Source organism: Notechis scutatus, chromosome 16, assembly GCF_049901735.1.
Source record: "Notechis scutatus isolate UNSWTSFEM ecotype Mainland chromosome 16, rNotScu1.2, whole genome shotgun sequence".
Lineage (NCBI taxonomy): Eukaryota > Metazoa > Chordata > Lepidosauria > Squamata > Elapidae > Notechis > Notechis scutatus.
Genome location: NC_142024.1, coordinates 568,626 through 585,608, shown reverse-complemented (window position 1 = coordinate 585,608; position 16,983 = coordinate 568,626). Strand labels below are relative to the sequence as shown.

General features: G+C 46.3%; 2 protein-coding genes across 5 annotated transcripts in view; one reads left to right on the top strand and one right to left on the bottom strand.

Annotated features, from left to right (window-relative positions):
* AJAP1 (adherens junctions associated protein 1) overlaps positions 1–8,144 on the top strand; it is a 40,668-nt gene extending 32,524 nt beyond the window's left edge. For 2 of the 3 annotated variants that reach the window (XM_026685609.2, XM_087944547.1), the window contains exons 4-6: positions 2,472–2,714; positions 4,066–4,200; positions 7,645–8,144. In XM_026685609.2, the coding sequence (XP_026541394.1) occupies positions 2,472–2,714; positions 4,066–4,138 (316 nt within the window). In that variant the 3' untranslated portion in view covers positions 4,139–4,200; positions 7,645–8,144. Of the gene's footprint in view, positions 1–2,471; positions 2,715–4,065; positions 4,201–5,912; positions 6,160–7,644 lie in introns of those variants that run through there. The other variant, XM_087944548.1, reaches the window with a different exon arrangement.
* The window catches only part of NPHP4 (nephrocystin 4), a 106,619-nt gene continuing 96,972 nt past the window's right edge, over positions 7,337–16,983 (bottom strand). For both annotated transcript variants that reach the window (XM_087944530.1, XM_087944519.1), the window contains one exon: positions 7,337–7,660. The gene's annotated coding sequence lies outside the window, so the exon portion shown is untranslated. The remainder of the gene's footprint in view (positions 7,661–16,983) is intronic.

Here is a 16,983-nt window from a genome sequence, read left to right as displayed (position 1 = left end):
CTTCAGGAAGGGTTACGACAAGGCAACCACAAACTCTCCTTCACGGTTGAGGAACCTCAAGTAGGACCCACTGGCTTGGAAAGGGCCCCGTGGCACTGAAAAAAGGGGATTGAGGACCGTTTTTCATACTTCACAACCGCTGCAGCATCCGCACAGGGATCAAAATTTGGAGGCTAGGCAACTGACTCATATTGACGACGGTCGCGGGGTCCCCTTTGCCGACCTTCTAATCAGCCAAATCAGTGGGAAAGCTGGGTCCACTTACCAACCATATTCCTAACTGAACAACTGCAGTGACTCACTTAACAACTGTGGCAAAAACAGGTCGCACAATGGAGCAAAACTCCCCCCACAACTGCCTGGCTTAGCAATGATAATTTTAGGTTCGATTGTGATCATACGTCAAAAACTACCTGTATGGCTTGACCATCAGTGCAGGTCAGGCAACAAAATAAACCCGGATCGGCCGTGGCTCTGAATTGCTTCCCAGGTTCTGCATCATTGAGCGGTTTTATAGACGGGAACTGTAACCCCTAATTAAAAAAATAAAACCACTGGAAATCCATTTTTGTCTTTCTGAACTACCGAAGCAGGGAGACTGTGCGGTCATATTGAATTTCTTGTCTCTTCATCCGATTTCAAAAAAGATTTCAAAAACCCTCGACATCCCTGCTGTACGGCTCATTTATCTACTTTCTCCAAAAAGGGGGGAACAAGTACACAGTTTTCCTCAGCGAGTTCATCATTCCCCTTCAAGAGGAGCTTCAGATCTCTTGAGCAGCTCCTAATAGCTGTGACTTTCTGTCGTCTCCGCACTTGAGTTACACAAATCAACCTCAAAATGATTTGGCTGCAAATTAAAGCAAACTAACCGGGGAGAGAAAAAACAAGAAGTTTAATCTCTTTTCCTTTTAAAGCAAACGGAATGAGGTCGGAGGATCATTTGCGAATAGAATTATAGGGCTGGAAGGGACCTTCAATGGAGGCTTAAAAGAATAAGAGGGTTGGAAGGGACCTTAGAGGTCTTCTAGTCGGACGCAGAAGATCCTACATCGCTCAGGACAACTGGCTGAACATCTTTTCTTGAAACCCTCCAGTCACGAAGCACCCAGACCTTCTGGAGGCAAACGGCTCCACTGATTCATTGCCTTCACCAACAGAAGATTTCTCCTCAGTTCCAGGTTGGCTCTCTCCTTGGCAGGTTTCCACCCGTTACTTCTTCTCCTGCCCTCAACTGCTTTGGACAAAAGGCTGACCTCGCTCTTGTTTGGGACAACCTCACAAATTTTGGAAGGCTGCTGCCACGTCACCCTGGGTCCTCCTCTTTGTTGGGCTAGATATATCCGGTTCCTGCAAGTGTTCATCATATGTCTTTGCTTCCAGTCCCCTAATCACCTTTCTTGCTCTTCTCTGGACTCTAGATGGATCTGGGGGGGAAAGGGTGCCACCAGGAGAAGAGAAGGAGAGGGACATCTCCATATCTTTCCTGCCTGTCTACAGGCAACAAGCTCTTTAAAAAGTTTGAACTTCTCCAGAGCTGCACGGATGCTAAACTCCATCTTTTTGGTCCAAAATCCAGGAGGGGTCTAATGCCAGGTGTGTGTGTGTGGGGGGGCTCCATCTGTCAAAGAGGAGCCCCCAAGAAAGCCAGGGCCATGGAGAACACAAGGGGGAAACAGTCCTGTCCCCCACCAAAGCGAGAGACATGGCTGCGTTTCTGACAAATTGGGCGATGTGCCATGCAAACGAAATCATCTCAACAAGCACCGTATTAAACTTGGTGCCGTTGCTTACACGGACACGGTACTTAGCATCGGTAATTTCCCCTTAATTACAACGGCCGTCATTTGAAACTCGAGATTGGATTAGGGAAGATAAATAAATAGGCGCATAAAATGTACCTGTAACCCGAGGATCTCGCTCTGTGGCGACGGGTGTTTCTCAGGTACTAAAAAGCGATAATTAAATTTGGAATTGCAGGTAATTGACGTCTCTCAGGCACGCCAAGACCGGTTGGCATTTAGGTTACTTTTTCTTATGAATTATTTACGGGTATTTTTATGCCACTTTTTTTGAAAAATTCCCCTGTGGAGCACCAGCGAACAGACAGGCTCTCACAACTCTGCCGGGCACAAAATCGCAGAGGTTGTGACTTTGGTGCTGAACGAGGCTGAACCGATCGCACACAGGCGCTCCTTCGCGAAGCTATTGGCCCCCTTCCTTCAAATCAAGCCAGCATTCGTAGCATCCTGGTTTCTCGCCGGCTATCGCTTGACCCATTTGTCGGCCCGGGTTGGAGAACGCTGGGGGTTGGGCTAGAAGATCTCCAGGGTCCCTTCCAACTCTGTTGTTCTCTTGTTCTGTTGTTATCCTGCTCTTCTGCTTTTCTCTTACTCTCCCTTGGGTAAGAAAAGGTCTCCTAACTAAAAGGCCAGATGTTTTTCAGCCGGTCTCTTCTGCTCTCCTTCCAGCTGTGCGCAGAGGGGCAACGCCCGTCGCAGTGGCCACCAGCGGAAGATTAAGCAGCAGGAAGAGAGTTGCCAAAACCTGACGGACTTCACTCCGGCCCGAGTGCCCAGCAACCTGGACATCTTCACGGCCTACAACGAAACCCTCCAGTGCTCGCATGAGTGCGTGAGGAGCCCCGTCCCGATGTATGCCGAGGAGGCGATGCTCTCCCCGGGAGACTACAAGACCTCCTTCAACGGGAACAGGTGAGGGCTGTGGCTGATGGGCTCGATGCCACGGCCAGGGCTGGCCTGGGCTGTCCCAATCCGGAATAAGTGGAGTTGGGGTGGGAGGTGGTCTCAGGAAGGCGTGAATTCCCCAGGAGCAGCCAGGAGCCAAAGCTGTGCATGAGAAAGAGGGCGGAGACAGATCCTACCTAACGGCTCCCTAACGAGGTAACGGAGAATCCTTGACTTCCCACCCTTCGTTTAGTGACCGTTTGAAGCCACCACAGAACTGGGGGGGAAACATTTTTCACATTGACGACCGTTGCAGCCTCTCTGCGGTCACATGACCCAGTCAACCCCTCGGCCATTTTGGGCAAAGTGGGGAGCCTTCTAGATTCCATGGTGTCAGGTTGTCCCTCAAACCAAAACATGGAAACATGCCTATATACATTTATTAACTCTCTCTCTCTCTCTCTCTTTTTCTGCCTCTTTCCTTCTCTGTTTCGCTTCCTCTTTCCTCTCCCCCTTCCTTTCTCCCTCTTTCTGCTATCTCCCTTTCTCTTCCTCTCTTCCCCCTTCCTCTCTCCCTTTTCTCTTCCTCTCTTCCCCCTTTTCTCTCTCTCCTTTTCTCTCTCTCTGTATGATTTGTGAATTGTGGGGAAATACACATCTATTTATACCTCTTTACCCGCTCCTTTCCCCTCTATTGGCTTCCTAGCTGGGGTGTTTGCATTGCAGAAACCTCCCTGCAAAGGTCCATCCCCGTGTTTGCTTTTAATGACAATTTCTCCCCAACGGTGACTCTCTCACCGATATGGATCTGGATCGGAAGCGGCCAGCCTGCACCAAAACCAATCCATGCAAGTCAGTCTCTGATTGGTCTTCCTAAAATCAAACGGGGCACGTGGCCAACCAATCACTGGGGAGGAAAGGACAAAGGTTCAAAGGGAGCTGGTACTGAAACGACACCCGAAGACATGAACCTACAGGCAGTCCTTGACTTATGACCACAGTTGCGCCCAACATTTCCATTGCTAAGTGAGACAGCTGTTAAGTGAGCTTTGCCCCATTTTATGACCATTCCTGCCATGGTTGTTAAGTGAATCACTGCGGTTGTCAGGTTAGTCACATGGTTGTTAAGTGAACCCGGCTTCCCTATTGACTGCTTGTCAGAGGGTCACAAAAGGGACACTGCGACGGTCATTAAATGTGAAAAGAAATCCTAAGTCACTTTTTTTACTGCCGCTGTAGCTTCAAACGATCGCTAAGCAGACCGTTGCAAGTCAAGGTCTGCTATCAGCTGCTGTGAATCTGGAAAATGTAAATCTAAAACCACCATTTCTTGTCAGCCAAGTGTACAAATCCCCCCTTTTCCCCTCCTCCTCTGCAGGGGGTCTTCCTCGGACCGCCATCTAATCCCCGTGGCCTTCGTATCGGAAAAATGGTTTGAGATCTCGTGTTGACCGGCAAAACTCTGTTTTTAACTTCCTGGAGGGGCAGCCAGACGCCGCGCAGCCGTTCCGTGGTAAGTCCCTTCTTCTTCTAGTCCTTTTGACTGTGAAAGAAATAAATGAATCCTAGATGTCCTGATGGATCCGATGGACCTTCTCTCGTGGGAGCATGGAAGGGTCCCATGAGATACTCTCCAGTTCTTCTAAAGGAGTGGATTCCTCTACCATCTGAAGAACTTTGTGAGATGTCCCACAGGTGCTTTTCCCCCCAAAAGGCAGCTGGATTTTCTGGGCTTTTCCCTTCAAAATGTTTCGCTTCTCGTCCAAGAAGATTCTTCAGAGCTGGTCACTATTGGAAGACCTGTAAGGCTAGATCCCTGAGAAGGTCTGTCTAAATGATTTCCAAGAGCCGACACAAACCTGATGGCCAGAACTTGACTCCAGAAGTTGTGGGTGCTCCAACACTGGGGGTCTTCAAGAAGAGATTGTCTGGAATGGTATCAGGTCTCCTGGTTGAGCAAAGAGTTGGACTAGAAGATCTCTAGGGTCCCTTCCAGCCCTTTGATTCCGAGATAAATAAGATACAGGATGGATAGATGGATGGATGGATGGATGGAACAGCTTGCCTCCAGACACTGTAGGTGTGCTCCATCACTGCTTTTTAAGAAGAGCCTGGACAACCATTGGTCTGGAATGATATATAGTCTCCTGCCAAGCAGGGGGTTGGACTAGAAGACCTCCAAGATCCCTTCCAGCCCTAGGATTCTATGATTCCTTCCCATCTCTAGTTCTCCCCCCACCTGCCTCTACTGGAGTTCGTGCCCTCCTCTTAACAGAATAACATAGTTGGAAGGGACCTTGAAGGTCTTCTAGTCCAACCCCTGCTCAAGCAGGAGATCCTTCTTCCTCCGCTTTCCATTCAACTCCCGCTCCCCAGAGTTCAACCCACGTGGAGCCCCCAAAGCTTTACCTCCACGTTCATTGATGAAACTTTCCTTTCTCCCTCTCTTGGAAAGAAATGGCCTATTTTAGAGGATCCCAAGGGCCGCACGATGCCTCTCCCTCTCCCACGAGGGCTGAAATGGGTCACCAGCCGAGCAAGGATGAGGTTAGGCCGGATTCAGAGGGATGTAAACAATGGTAGTGGGGGGTTCATTCCCTTTCCTGCCCATTCTTTAAAAACCCCGCCCGTTATTTCAATTGCTTCCTGATCACGGATTCCCAACCGAAGCGGCTCACCTAGGAAACCAGACATTCCTAAAAAGGAAGACGGGGATCGATGCTAAACATACACACAAATGTGGAGGGGGGGGGGGTTGTGCCTTTGGTGAATTGACCCCCCCACCTTCCTTTGCCTGTGTGGGCTGGAGGGGAATGGAAACACAACATTAAAGGGCGCGTCTGTGTTGTCAGGGGCATGGATGAGGATCAAAAAGGACATTTAACAGGCCTCTAGGTTGGCTTCCAGAAAAGAGGAGGAGGAGGAGATGAGGGTGGAGAAGAAGAGAGAAGGAGAAAGAAGGGATGGGGAAGTGGAGAAGTGGTGAAGGAGGGAAAGAAGGAAGGAGGGATGGGGAGGAGGAGAGGGAGAAGGGAGGGATGAGGAAGAGAAGTGGTGAAGGAGAACGAAGGAAGGAGAAAAGAGTGGGAAGGAAGATTAAATTTAAAGAATACGTGAATAAATTCAGACCTTTGTTTCAACAGATAATTACAATCTTATTGTCCCTCCTCTTTCTTAAATATTTTACAAATCCCTTCATCCTTTCATCTAATTTCCACCTTTCAGTGGAGGGGCTTCTCTCCAGAAGTTGTGGGGGCTCCCATCCCTGGAGGCCTTCAAGAAGAGAATGGACAGCCATTTCCCCGGGATGGTCGAGGGTCTCCTGCTTGAGCTGGGGGTTGGACTAGAAGACCTCTGAGGTCCCTTCCCACTCTGTTATTATCCCACATTCGATGAAGCCTTAACTCCTTGCTGGTGCCCCTCCGAGAAAACCTCCCTGCGTGGTTGCGAAACGGGATCAGCATGACCCAGATCGACAAGAGGATCCACAGCCACGCCCGAAAATATGTTCCCTGCCACTGTGAAGCCTTAACTATAATTTTAATTACACCCCCCCCCCCCGTTAATTGCTATTTATGCCAGAGACAAATCTCGCCCAGCTATTATTCAAGGGGGTTATTTTCTGCCCACGCTCCCTTCCTGCTCCGAGATTTATTTTTATTTTTATTTGGGGGGTGGGGAGGAAAAAGGGTAGTGATTTCACCCCACTTTGATCTTTTCCTGCCACTTTTGGGGTGACACAAAATGCCTCCAGAGGGGGGGGAGAATATGGTGTCCTTTTTTCTTTCTTTCTTTCTCTCCCTCTTTCTTTCATCCATCCATCCCTCCTTTTTCTTTCTTTCCTTGCATCCTTCCTTCCTTTCTTTCTTTCATTATATGAAAAACCTAAATGCATATAAATTAACTTTCCAAATTAAATTCTCAGATTATTATTATTTTTTCTTTAACGCAGATGGGATGCAGGCTTACTGGGCAGGTGTTCTAATTTCTTAACAGATTTTAATTGCACTTTAATTGTATTTTAATTGGCTCTGCAAATGTTTACGTTTCCTTCCCGACGGTTGCCTTCTTGGGATGCCATTGGTGGGAAACGAAGGGCATCCCTGAAGTAGATTAAACTGGGGCCGAGGCCCGCAAGTAGATTAAACTGGGGCCGAGGCCCGCATCACCCCCACAGCTACGAACTTTGACCCCAGGGGGGCTCCAGAAATGAACTGACACCTAAATTTGCTTTTTCTCCACAGTTTGGTTCTCTGTGCAGGGGCGCGTTATGTTTCATAGCGACACAAGGGTGGATTTTTAAGGGTTTGCTAATTATTCGGTCCAGGAAATCATGTTATTCTCTATTATTCCTAATAATTTCCCTTTTCCAATTTCCCTTTCTTTTCTCTCTCCGCCCATCAATAAAATTGCTTTAAAAGCTCCCCAGATAAACACAGGGGGGTCCTTGACTTATGACCCCCACGGAGCCCAACATTTCCATGACCACACAGAGAGAGTTGCTGAGGGAGCTTCTCCGCTTAAGTGAATCACGGCGGTTGCTAAGTTGGTCACACGGTTGTTAAGTGAATCTGGCTTCCCCCTGGACTTGGCTCGTCGCCGAAGGGGGGAAATCACGTGACCCCGGGGATGTGGCAGTGGTCGTTAAGTGTGAAAAATGGCCTTAAGTCCCCTTTTTTTTCAGTTCTGCTGTAATTTCAAATGGTCACTAAACAAATGGTCGTAAGTGGAGGATTTCCTGCACAGCCTGCATGATAAAGACGCATTTCCAGAAGCACTTTTTAAAAAACTCACATATTATGACGAAATGACGCACATTATAACATTTCTGTTTTCTTCTTCGTTTTGTTTTGTTTCGTTCCCTTCCCCTTTCCTTTCCTTTCTTTTCCTTTTCTCTTCCTTCTCTCTCCCTCCTTTCCTTATCTCTTCTTTTTCTCTTTCTTTTTCTTCCCAACAGGATTCCATTGGTGAACCTGTAAAAAAAAAAAATCAAGCATCAAATGAAGAGGGCGACCTTATAGCTAACATTTGTGTTTTACTGATGGAAGACTGAAAGCAATCAAATATATTTTTATATTTATACACACATATAAATAATCTACACAAAAAGGGACTAGCCCCACCCTGCAATTTTCGAGGAAGGCGCCACTTTTCAGGCAAACGAGAGACGGGCCAGGAGAAACTCACAGCCCAAAGGGAGAAAACGAAGAAAACCCAACCCCAGAGAAAGACATCACTTGTGAACGTTGGAAGGGCAACCCATTTTTCTGAAACTGTGCCAATTCTAACCATTATGTGCCATGAACTGCCAGGAAAAAAAAAGAGGACAAACTCAGAAAAAAACAAAACCATTTAAGGACACGTCAAAAACTTAGGACAGGTTGGGGGGGCCACGTCTTATCGTAAAGTCAGTATTTCTGGTTATTATATATAATATATATATATATATAAATAGATCTATATATATATAAAAAAAAAACGCAAACACATTTTGTATTGTAGCAAATTTTTGGAAAAAAACAAAAGCGATCTTAAATGTCTGGGGGTTTTTTAAACTAAGAAATGACTTATATGAGTTATGTGATATTTTTTCCCCCTTGAAACAGAGTCGATCCCGGACTTAAATAAATCCGTGTTTTTTACTCCGGAAATGTAGTTTACACCGAGCCGTAAATCTCCGTCTTCCTGGTTCCTAAAAAGAACCCGTGTCCCGTGTGGATCTGGGACTCGCGGCATCGCTTTCTCTAAACAATCCGGGTTGGTTGTGGTTTGTTGGTGATCACACCTGCAGCTGTATTGCAGTGCCTTGTAAGCAACCCTGAAGTTTCCACAGTTGGTTTTAATACAGGGAGTCCTCAACTTACAACAGTTCCATTTAGTGACCGTTTAGTGCTGCAAAAAAGCGACTTATGGCTGTTTCCCACAATGACGACCGCCACGCCATGCCCCTGGTCATGTGATCACAACTCAGACACAGCCCCAGACTCACAGTTATGACGGTTGCAATGTCACGTGACCTCCTGATGAGCAAAGTCAATGGGGAAGCCGGATTCACTTAACGACCAGGTTACAAACTTAACAACTGAAGCGATTTAATTAACAATGGTGGCAAGAGAGGCCGTAAAACTGGACAGAACTCCCTCCCTCCCTCCCTTTTCCTGGCCTGTTTCTCAGACAGGGAGTTCCAGCACGACATTGGCTTAAAAGTAAAAAAATTTCTCTTTTATTGTTCCCAAGAAAATAATACCTAAATCAAAGTGCAGGGCCCAGCAGAGAGTTGGTGAGAGAAAGGGAAGCGAGGCACTGTTACCATGTAAAGCCTTAGTAAGGCCACACCTAGAGTCCTGCATCCAGTTTTGGTCACCACGATATCAAAAAAGATGTTGAGGCTCTAGAAAAAGTGCAGAGAAGAGCAACCAGGATGGTTTTAGGGGACTGGAGGCTCAAACATGCGATGAGCGGTTGCAGGAACTGGGCCTGGCTGGTCTAGGGAAGAGAAGAGAAGGACCAGGGGAGACAGGAGAGCAGCCTTCCAGTATTTGAGGGGCTGCCCCAGAGAGGAGGAAGGGGGTCAAACTATTTTCTAAAGCACCTGAAAGTCGGACAAGGAACAATGGATGGAAACTGAACAAGGAGAGATTCAAATAAGGAGGAATTTTCTGACAGTGAGAACAATCAGCCAATGGAACAGAAGTTGCCCTCCGAAGTTGTGAGAGCTTCATCATCCCTGGAGGCTTTCAAGAAGAGGCTGGACGGCCCTCGGTCAGAAATGGTGTGGGGTCTCCTGCTTGGGCGGGGGGTTGGACTAGATGACCCACAAGGTCCCTTTCAACTCTGCTAATCTGTTAAACCAGGGTCGCCAAGAAAAGTTCAAACCAGGATTAAGGCAGAGTTGTTCTTCTGCGGGAATCAAGGAAGACGAGGAATTTTTCAGCAGATCGAAATGTGGGCGCTCCATTTCAGAAATTTATCTGCTCGCCTGGGGACAGAATCTCAAACGTTTTATTAAAAATCTTTTTTTTTTTTTTTAAAGAAGTTTTGGTAAAGGAAGACCAAAGCCTCCTTGACCAAGGGCTGGGCATGGAGGACTTAGCGACCTCAATGTTGTCAGCACTAAACGAGTCCATCTGCCTCCCTCCTCCCTATATTTTTTAACACTGTGGGTTGTGTCCCTTCTCGTGTTTTTAAATCTATTTAAATTCAAAATCAATTTTATTGATTTCACAGGCTGGGTTCCCTCCCAAATGTTTCTAAGCTCCTTTATTGATGGAATTGTTGCTTTTAATTTTTGTAAGCTGCCTCGGGCAGTTAGGAGGGGGAAAAAACCACGGAGAGTGATTTATTTCTCTAAATAAAGACATTACACCAGCCGGATCTCCTGTGACGTTGAGAAGGGAGCTCTGTGCCCCACATCTTGGTGTGCGAAGCAGCTCTGGGGTCTCCAACGATTGTCTGGATCCACAGATTTTTTTTTAAAAAAAACAACAACTTTCCATTAAAAAAAAATCAGGCTTCTGAAACAGAGGTCAGACAGAAGTCCCATCAACTCGAACTCGGTGGATTATGGGCATTTGACTCTAATAAAGGTTGCGTTGCTAAAACCTCTGAGCCTCTCCAGGAGAGCTCAGCACAAAGGACCCCCGAGTCCTCTTCCTCCTCTTCCTCCTCTCCCTTCCAGCACGGATGATGTTGCCACGTGGGGTCATGAAACGTCTGCGAGAAAACCACCCAGCTCAGAGACCACCAAGGACCCCACAGTTCATCATTCAGCTGTAAACATTCTCTCCTGAAGTCAAGATGGCAGGCCCAATGAGAGGGAGGGAAGGGGAGAGAGGGAGACGGAGAATCCAAGATTTCTGCCCATTTGTCCTGGTTGCAGATTCGATGCAAACTGTAATAAAGTTTGCTAGAACTTCAGAGCTCACGATGTTCACCGGCCATCTGTAGCTGGGAGAGTCGTTGGCAGCCGCCGTTTCCTGCAAGGAAAACGGAGCTATTGAAGGCTGCTTTTGAGGAACAAAATACTTGGCTGGTCAGTTTCCAGGATGTAAATCCTACCCATTTTTTCCCCACTGTTTCGCACACCACCTGCTTTCCCAATGCAGCATCTGCTGTGGCTAACTTTGTGTTTTTAATATCTCCACTGGAGTGGAGAGGAAAGAAGCTAGCATAAGGCTCAGGAAACAGTTGTGTTTATTTTTAAGAATGTTATTCAGTTTCAAAAAAATAAAATAAAATTAAAAGAGGATTATAACTCAAGGGGATAAGGAACAACAGGGAGAATGTTCTAAAGCGATGGAAAAGCAACACACCAAAAATAACATTAAAAAAAATAAGTTACTTTCAACTGTCTTCAATAGGGATACAATAAAGGATATATTTTGTTTTTGTTTCACAATAAAGAAGATACGAAGCTAAAAATAGGAAAGATATGCATTCAGAACAATCAGATAATAGCAACAGTGTAGAATATCTTACTTTCTCAAGCTAAAGAAAATATGTAAGTCATAAATGCATCATAATATCAGTTCTACAAATGCACAAAACATTAATGAATATTTTTATAATCAATATCTATAATAAATAGTTCAATTGTTGGACCAAAGTCAGCTTGCCATTTTCATGGCTAAGGCAGGACTAGAACTCACCGTCTCCTGGTTTTAGGCCACCACCTTAACCACTACACCAAACTGGCAGTGGTGGTATTCGACTGGTTCTGCCCGGTTCTGGAGAGCCGGTAGTGGCGATGAGCAGTGGAGACCGAACCGGTTCTCTTCGCTGCTGTTTGGCCCACCCGCCCGCCCGGGCTCCCATACTCACTTTTATGGCCAGAATTCAAAGCGCAGCTGCTTTGCGCGGCAGCTGCTGCAGCGACCAGCATCGTGCAGGCTTGCAGGAGGCAAGTTAGACCACCTCTGCGCCTGTGCAAAGTGCGTGTTTGGTGCACGTGTGTACGCAAAGTGTGCATGCGCGCAAAGCGCGACCACCAAGAGTTGACATATCCTGGTTCTCAGGGTAGATGATTTCTTCTCTGCAGGAGATAAGTGGGCAAAACAGCAGATTTAAGACCCTGAAAGGGAGGAATGATCGGAATAGTTCCCACAAAATGAAGAGAATAAGCTGGTTTTGGAGGAAGCTCCAGAAAAGTAGAAGTTTACAAGTGCTGTTGTGAAGTGTATGACTGATGAAGGGATAAGGTCCAAAGCTAAGGGTGAAGATGACAAATTGGGACCTCAATTGATGGAGTCAGAAGGTCCTTGTTCCCAAGGTCCATCCATCTCCATCACCAAGAAGAGGGTGGCTTGTCTCCAAGAATACACTTGGCAGGAACTTGTAGGCTCTTGTAGGCCACTGAGAAGACTGAAGGATGAGAACTTAGAAGAACATGAGTTTTATTCTAGCCAAACGTCCAACCTTATAAACATTAGGCATTCCTTCCACTTCTCTTCCTTCTCTCTTTCGGCCCACCCAAACAGACACCGACACGGGTAGAGTGGACTTCCTTGGACCTATTAAAAGCTGGTGGCCCCTCATCTTGTTCTCAAGAAGCCCACAGATCCATGGCAAGAGTTCACGAGAGGGTAGAGTGGACATTATCTCTTGTGGAGATACATCAAAGAGAAGAGAAGCTGTGAGGTCAACCCAGCCAAGGTTTAGCAGGACGTGCATTCAGGAGAAGGTAGATAAGGTAGAACTTTTCAAGGTGGAGATCTTGTCCTTCTTTAGCGGAGAAGTGGAGGCCTTCTCTTTCCTTCTCAAAGCCTCTCTCCAAAGATCTACAGACAAATCACAACTCAGAGATTTCAAAAAGCTAATTACGTGCCTCTCTAATTATAATCCTGTCTCCAGATGGTGTTCTCCCACCGGTAGACCAGCCAGGCGTTGGCTCCCACAGAGGCCCCAGGGACTTCCTTTGAGTGCCTACACACACATGTGCACCACCCACAAGCCCATAGCAACCTGTCACCAGAAGGACTTCCTTCCATTTCAATAGGGTATTTCTCCCTTCAAGAAGACTCAGGTGGTGGAGAAGTTCTCCAGATGTTTCTCCAGCGTTACAGTGCCCCTCAAAGGAAGGACAGCAGGTTGCATCTTTCTTCATTCAATCTTTCACCATCAATCTGGAAGTCAGCAAAAAGATCGTTGCATACTCATCCCTTAAATGCTGTTCAGGGAATGAAATTGTCCAACAACTCAACACAAAATAGACCACAGGGCTCCAATTGGTTGCCCTGAATTCCAGTTCTACCACTTTTCCCACCATGTTTATCTCCTTCTCCTACAGGCCTGTGGCCAGATCCCTTGAGGAGCTGTTTGGAAACCATGCCAAAAATCCTTTGTGATATGATTAACGTTCTCTAAGCTTGTCAACCATCCCATGATTAATTTTTTTGGGTGTGTGTGTGTGTGTTATCGAGATGTGAGATGGGCTGGAACAGTCAATGGGCCTTTATGGCCTAAAGACCCAAGAAATCTCCCGAGAGGCTGAGACAATTCTTTCTTTCTTTCTTTCTTTCTTTCTTTCTTTCTTTCTTTCTTTCTTTCTTTCTTTCTTTCTTTCTTTCTTTCTTTCTTTCTTTCTTTCTTTCTTTCTTTCTTTCTTTCTTTCTTTCCCCATTTCCTTAATGAAACAATTAACAAAACAATGCCATATAGACAGAGAAGCAAATATCTATAACCTTGTTTAATTAGATTATCTCAAAAGCTGGACTCGAATGGTAGGCCACCGTTATGCCTTCCTTGCATATCCTGAGTAGGTTTAAACCAGTGACGTGAAAAGCAACACCCTTCTTTCTCGAACGGAGCCACAAAGATCCCCCAACATATTCAGAATGCAGAATAACAAGAGTCGGAAGGGACCCTGGAGGTTGTCTAGTCCAACTTTGTTCAAGCAAGAGACCCTGTGTCATTCTGGACAAATGGCTGTCCTGTTTCTTAAAGTCTCCTGCTTGAGCAGTGGGTTAGACTAGAAGACCTCTAAGGTCCCTTGTTGTATGAAAACGTCAGGCTCCGTTGTGTGTTTTTTCCAAGTGTGGCCACCAGAAAAACCCAGATTTACACCCCGGCTACATAATATTGGCTGTTTTATTTGCAATTAGTTTTTATCATCCCTGGCATGGATTTGTCCTTTTCTAAAGACAACAGCTTAATCAATAATGCCTTTTATGGGCTCTTTTGGCTGTTTATGGACATGCTCACACTTCATAAACCAGCTGCGCATGCCCACATAGATCCGTCTCTGGTGAAAATCTGGGGTTTGAAACGAATCTGTGTCTGCTTGAAGACCGAGAGATAAACAACAACAAAATATATGAATTTATCTGATCGAGAAAGTACATCGGGACATTTATCGTATTAATAACAACTCGGTTACCGCAGAGATGTGACTGTGTGGTCAAAATGTGTAATTATAAAGTGCCGCCTTGTCCACCTCAAGTTAAATCCGTTTTGTTTCACTCCGTGAATTTTTTAATAGAAGTGCAATCTGTTGTGACGATCTTCCCACCCATACATAAAAAGAGTTTCACTTGAGGCCGGAAGGATGGCAGCTTTGATGGAGCTGCCATCTGATTGCATTGTCAAGGTGCCAATATTGTGAAGTCGTTGTGTTCCCGAGGATGGCATGTTTCCTGAAGAAGGATGCAATTGAAAGAGGAGAGAAACAGAGAAGAAAGAAGGAAAAGGTTTAGCTAACTCTTCAGATATAGCTCCCTGGCAACTCGGCTGGATAGAAGAGATGGGTTCCAAGAGTATCTACAGGTCCACCAAGAAAAACATCTTCAGGGCACCATGAGGAACATCTACAGGTCCACCATGAAGAATATTCCAGGCATCTGATAGATAGTTATTGAGATCTGCTCCAGATTACACTCTAGCCTGGCATACATAGAAGACCGTTGGTTGTAATATCATCACTGAAGTGAACCTTAGAGAAGATAAAGCAGAATTTGAATTTGAAATCAAACTTCTGGAGGCACTAGATGACCTTCAAGTTCCCTTTCAATCCTTCTGCTCAACAAGTCCACGTTGTTCAAATGTTTGGTCTCTTCTGACCCAATGAAGCTTGTGGTGCGACTACAGTCGAAGTCAGAATAATCTGACGTCCTTAACTGAGTTTGTTCCACAGCTCCACCTCTTCCTCTTCATTCAATATTTCTTATCAAATGCAATTAAACACCCTCGATATTTGCAATATCCAGAAGAAGAAAAAACCTGAATCCATAAATCGATTGTCTGGTGGAAAAAAGGAATTAAAGGCCCCAGTGGAGACCAGCCGCTTGACTGAAACCCTTGTCATCAAGATCATTTGGTAAATCGATACTCTGCTCAGAAGCTAACAAGAGAAGATACTGGAGGAATAAAACTAATTACTAGGAAAGCCATCGGTAACCCCACGATGAAGTACTGACATCTTATCATCATCTCTGGCTGGAGATCGGAACAAATCCTCTTCATTAATTCCAAGCAAGGTAAAAAATATCGAACATTGTGGACTGATTTCATATTCAGAACCTCAAAATCTGTTCTTCAGGAGAAGCACAATAAAGGAGGAGGAGGAAGAAGAGGAAGAGGAGGTAGTGGAGGAGGAGAAGAAGAGAAAGAAAGAGTAGGAGAGAAGGAGAAGGAGAGAAGGAGAGGAGAAGGAAAGAGTAGGGGAAAAGGAGGAGAGAAGAAGTAAGAGGAGGAGGAGAAAGAGGAGGGGAGGAGAACGAGAGGAGGAGGAGGAGAATTGGAAGGGGCTTTGAAGGTTTTCTAGTCCTACACCCTGTAGGACTAGGGAAGTAAACATAAAATGTAAATAATGGAGCTTAAGATAATTGAAGTGGATCCGTTCCAGCAGTGAAGGATGGCACGGCTTGCTCCATGCCAACAGCGCTGTACATAAATAGGTCAGCTGTGCTCTTCCCAGCAGATGCTTCCAACCTGGTTGACCATGATGTCTTCTCTGGACACTCCCTGTGTGAGTCCTCCAACATGGATCGATGGCATTGACTCAAGTTACTTTCTATCTTCTCCCCAACTTGGAATTGAACCGTCAGAAAGTTCTTGAGGTGGAGGAACTACATGATCTCCAGCAACCTCTGGGTGAAATGGAGGGATGGAAGCAGAATTCCAGTCTCTTCTCAAGGGACGGAGTACCCGCAGCCGTTCCCGATTAAATCTCCTCAAAGGTTCTACTAACCTTCACCTGCCCACAAATCATGAGAGGCGACCTATTTCCGGATGGGGCTCCATCTTTCCCCTTTGGTAGGAACTCCAGCCCCCATCTTTCATCCAGAAAAGCCAACTTCAGTAGACGTTCCAGCACTGCCCTACTTCTCCAAGTTCTTGGCGGTGAGGAACCCCTATTGAGAAAGATCTAGTGAAAGAGACGATGACTCAAGAGGAAGGAAGCGGCCTTCTATGAATAATAACCAAGCTGAAGGTTGGCATGAGGAGAACTGCTGGGCCTGTGAACTTTCTATCTGCTTCAAAACTCTTGAGGAACTCCAAGACATTTGCAGAGCTCTGGGAAAAAAAAAAAGAGTTCTTCTTCTCCAGTGGAGACACACACACACACACACACACCCCTTCCACACGCCTGTCCCACGCCAGCTGCTTCCCCTGGTGGAAGAGGGATGTGAGACGGCCCTGGTTGGAAATCAAATTAACGTTTCATGATGGCAGCTGTATCTCGGTCGATGAGGCTCAGCTGCCACCTGGCACCTGTCCATCAGAGGACACCTTCCAAGCCTGAATGAATCGCCGGTGATGGATGGACTTGTTTGTCATGCAAGGAGACAAACTCGGCTTTGATGAGGCAGGGGGAAAGAAAGGAAGGAAGAACAAAGAGAGGAACGGGGAACTGGGAGCAGGAGATAGGGCAGTGGTGCACCGTCAGGAGAAAACCTCCTTCCAAGCTGGAGGCAGACTGGTTTCCCCAGGGGAGACTTCCTCACCAACTCACGTGTTACGGGCACTGCTCCACCAGGAGAGAGAAGGGTTGAGGGCTTTATGAGGTCCAACCCAGGACAAGGCCGGGGATCAGCAGAAAAGGAGAGCTCCTTCAGCTCCAGAGGCCGAGGGATCTTGGGGCATCAAGTTCTGTAACGGGTGAGAACTGCCTGGAGGCAGAAGATTCATCCTTTGTCCAAAAGTGTCAGATATTCAGGGCCTGAGTGACCTAAAGGGACCTTCACTGCTTCCCAAACAATTCCCCTCCCCCCAAAAAAGACACTTCTGTATGTCAAGAACAAAGACCTATCAATCCTGAACACGTCCATATTTATAACCCGGCTCTGCTCAAATCACAGGC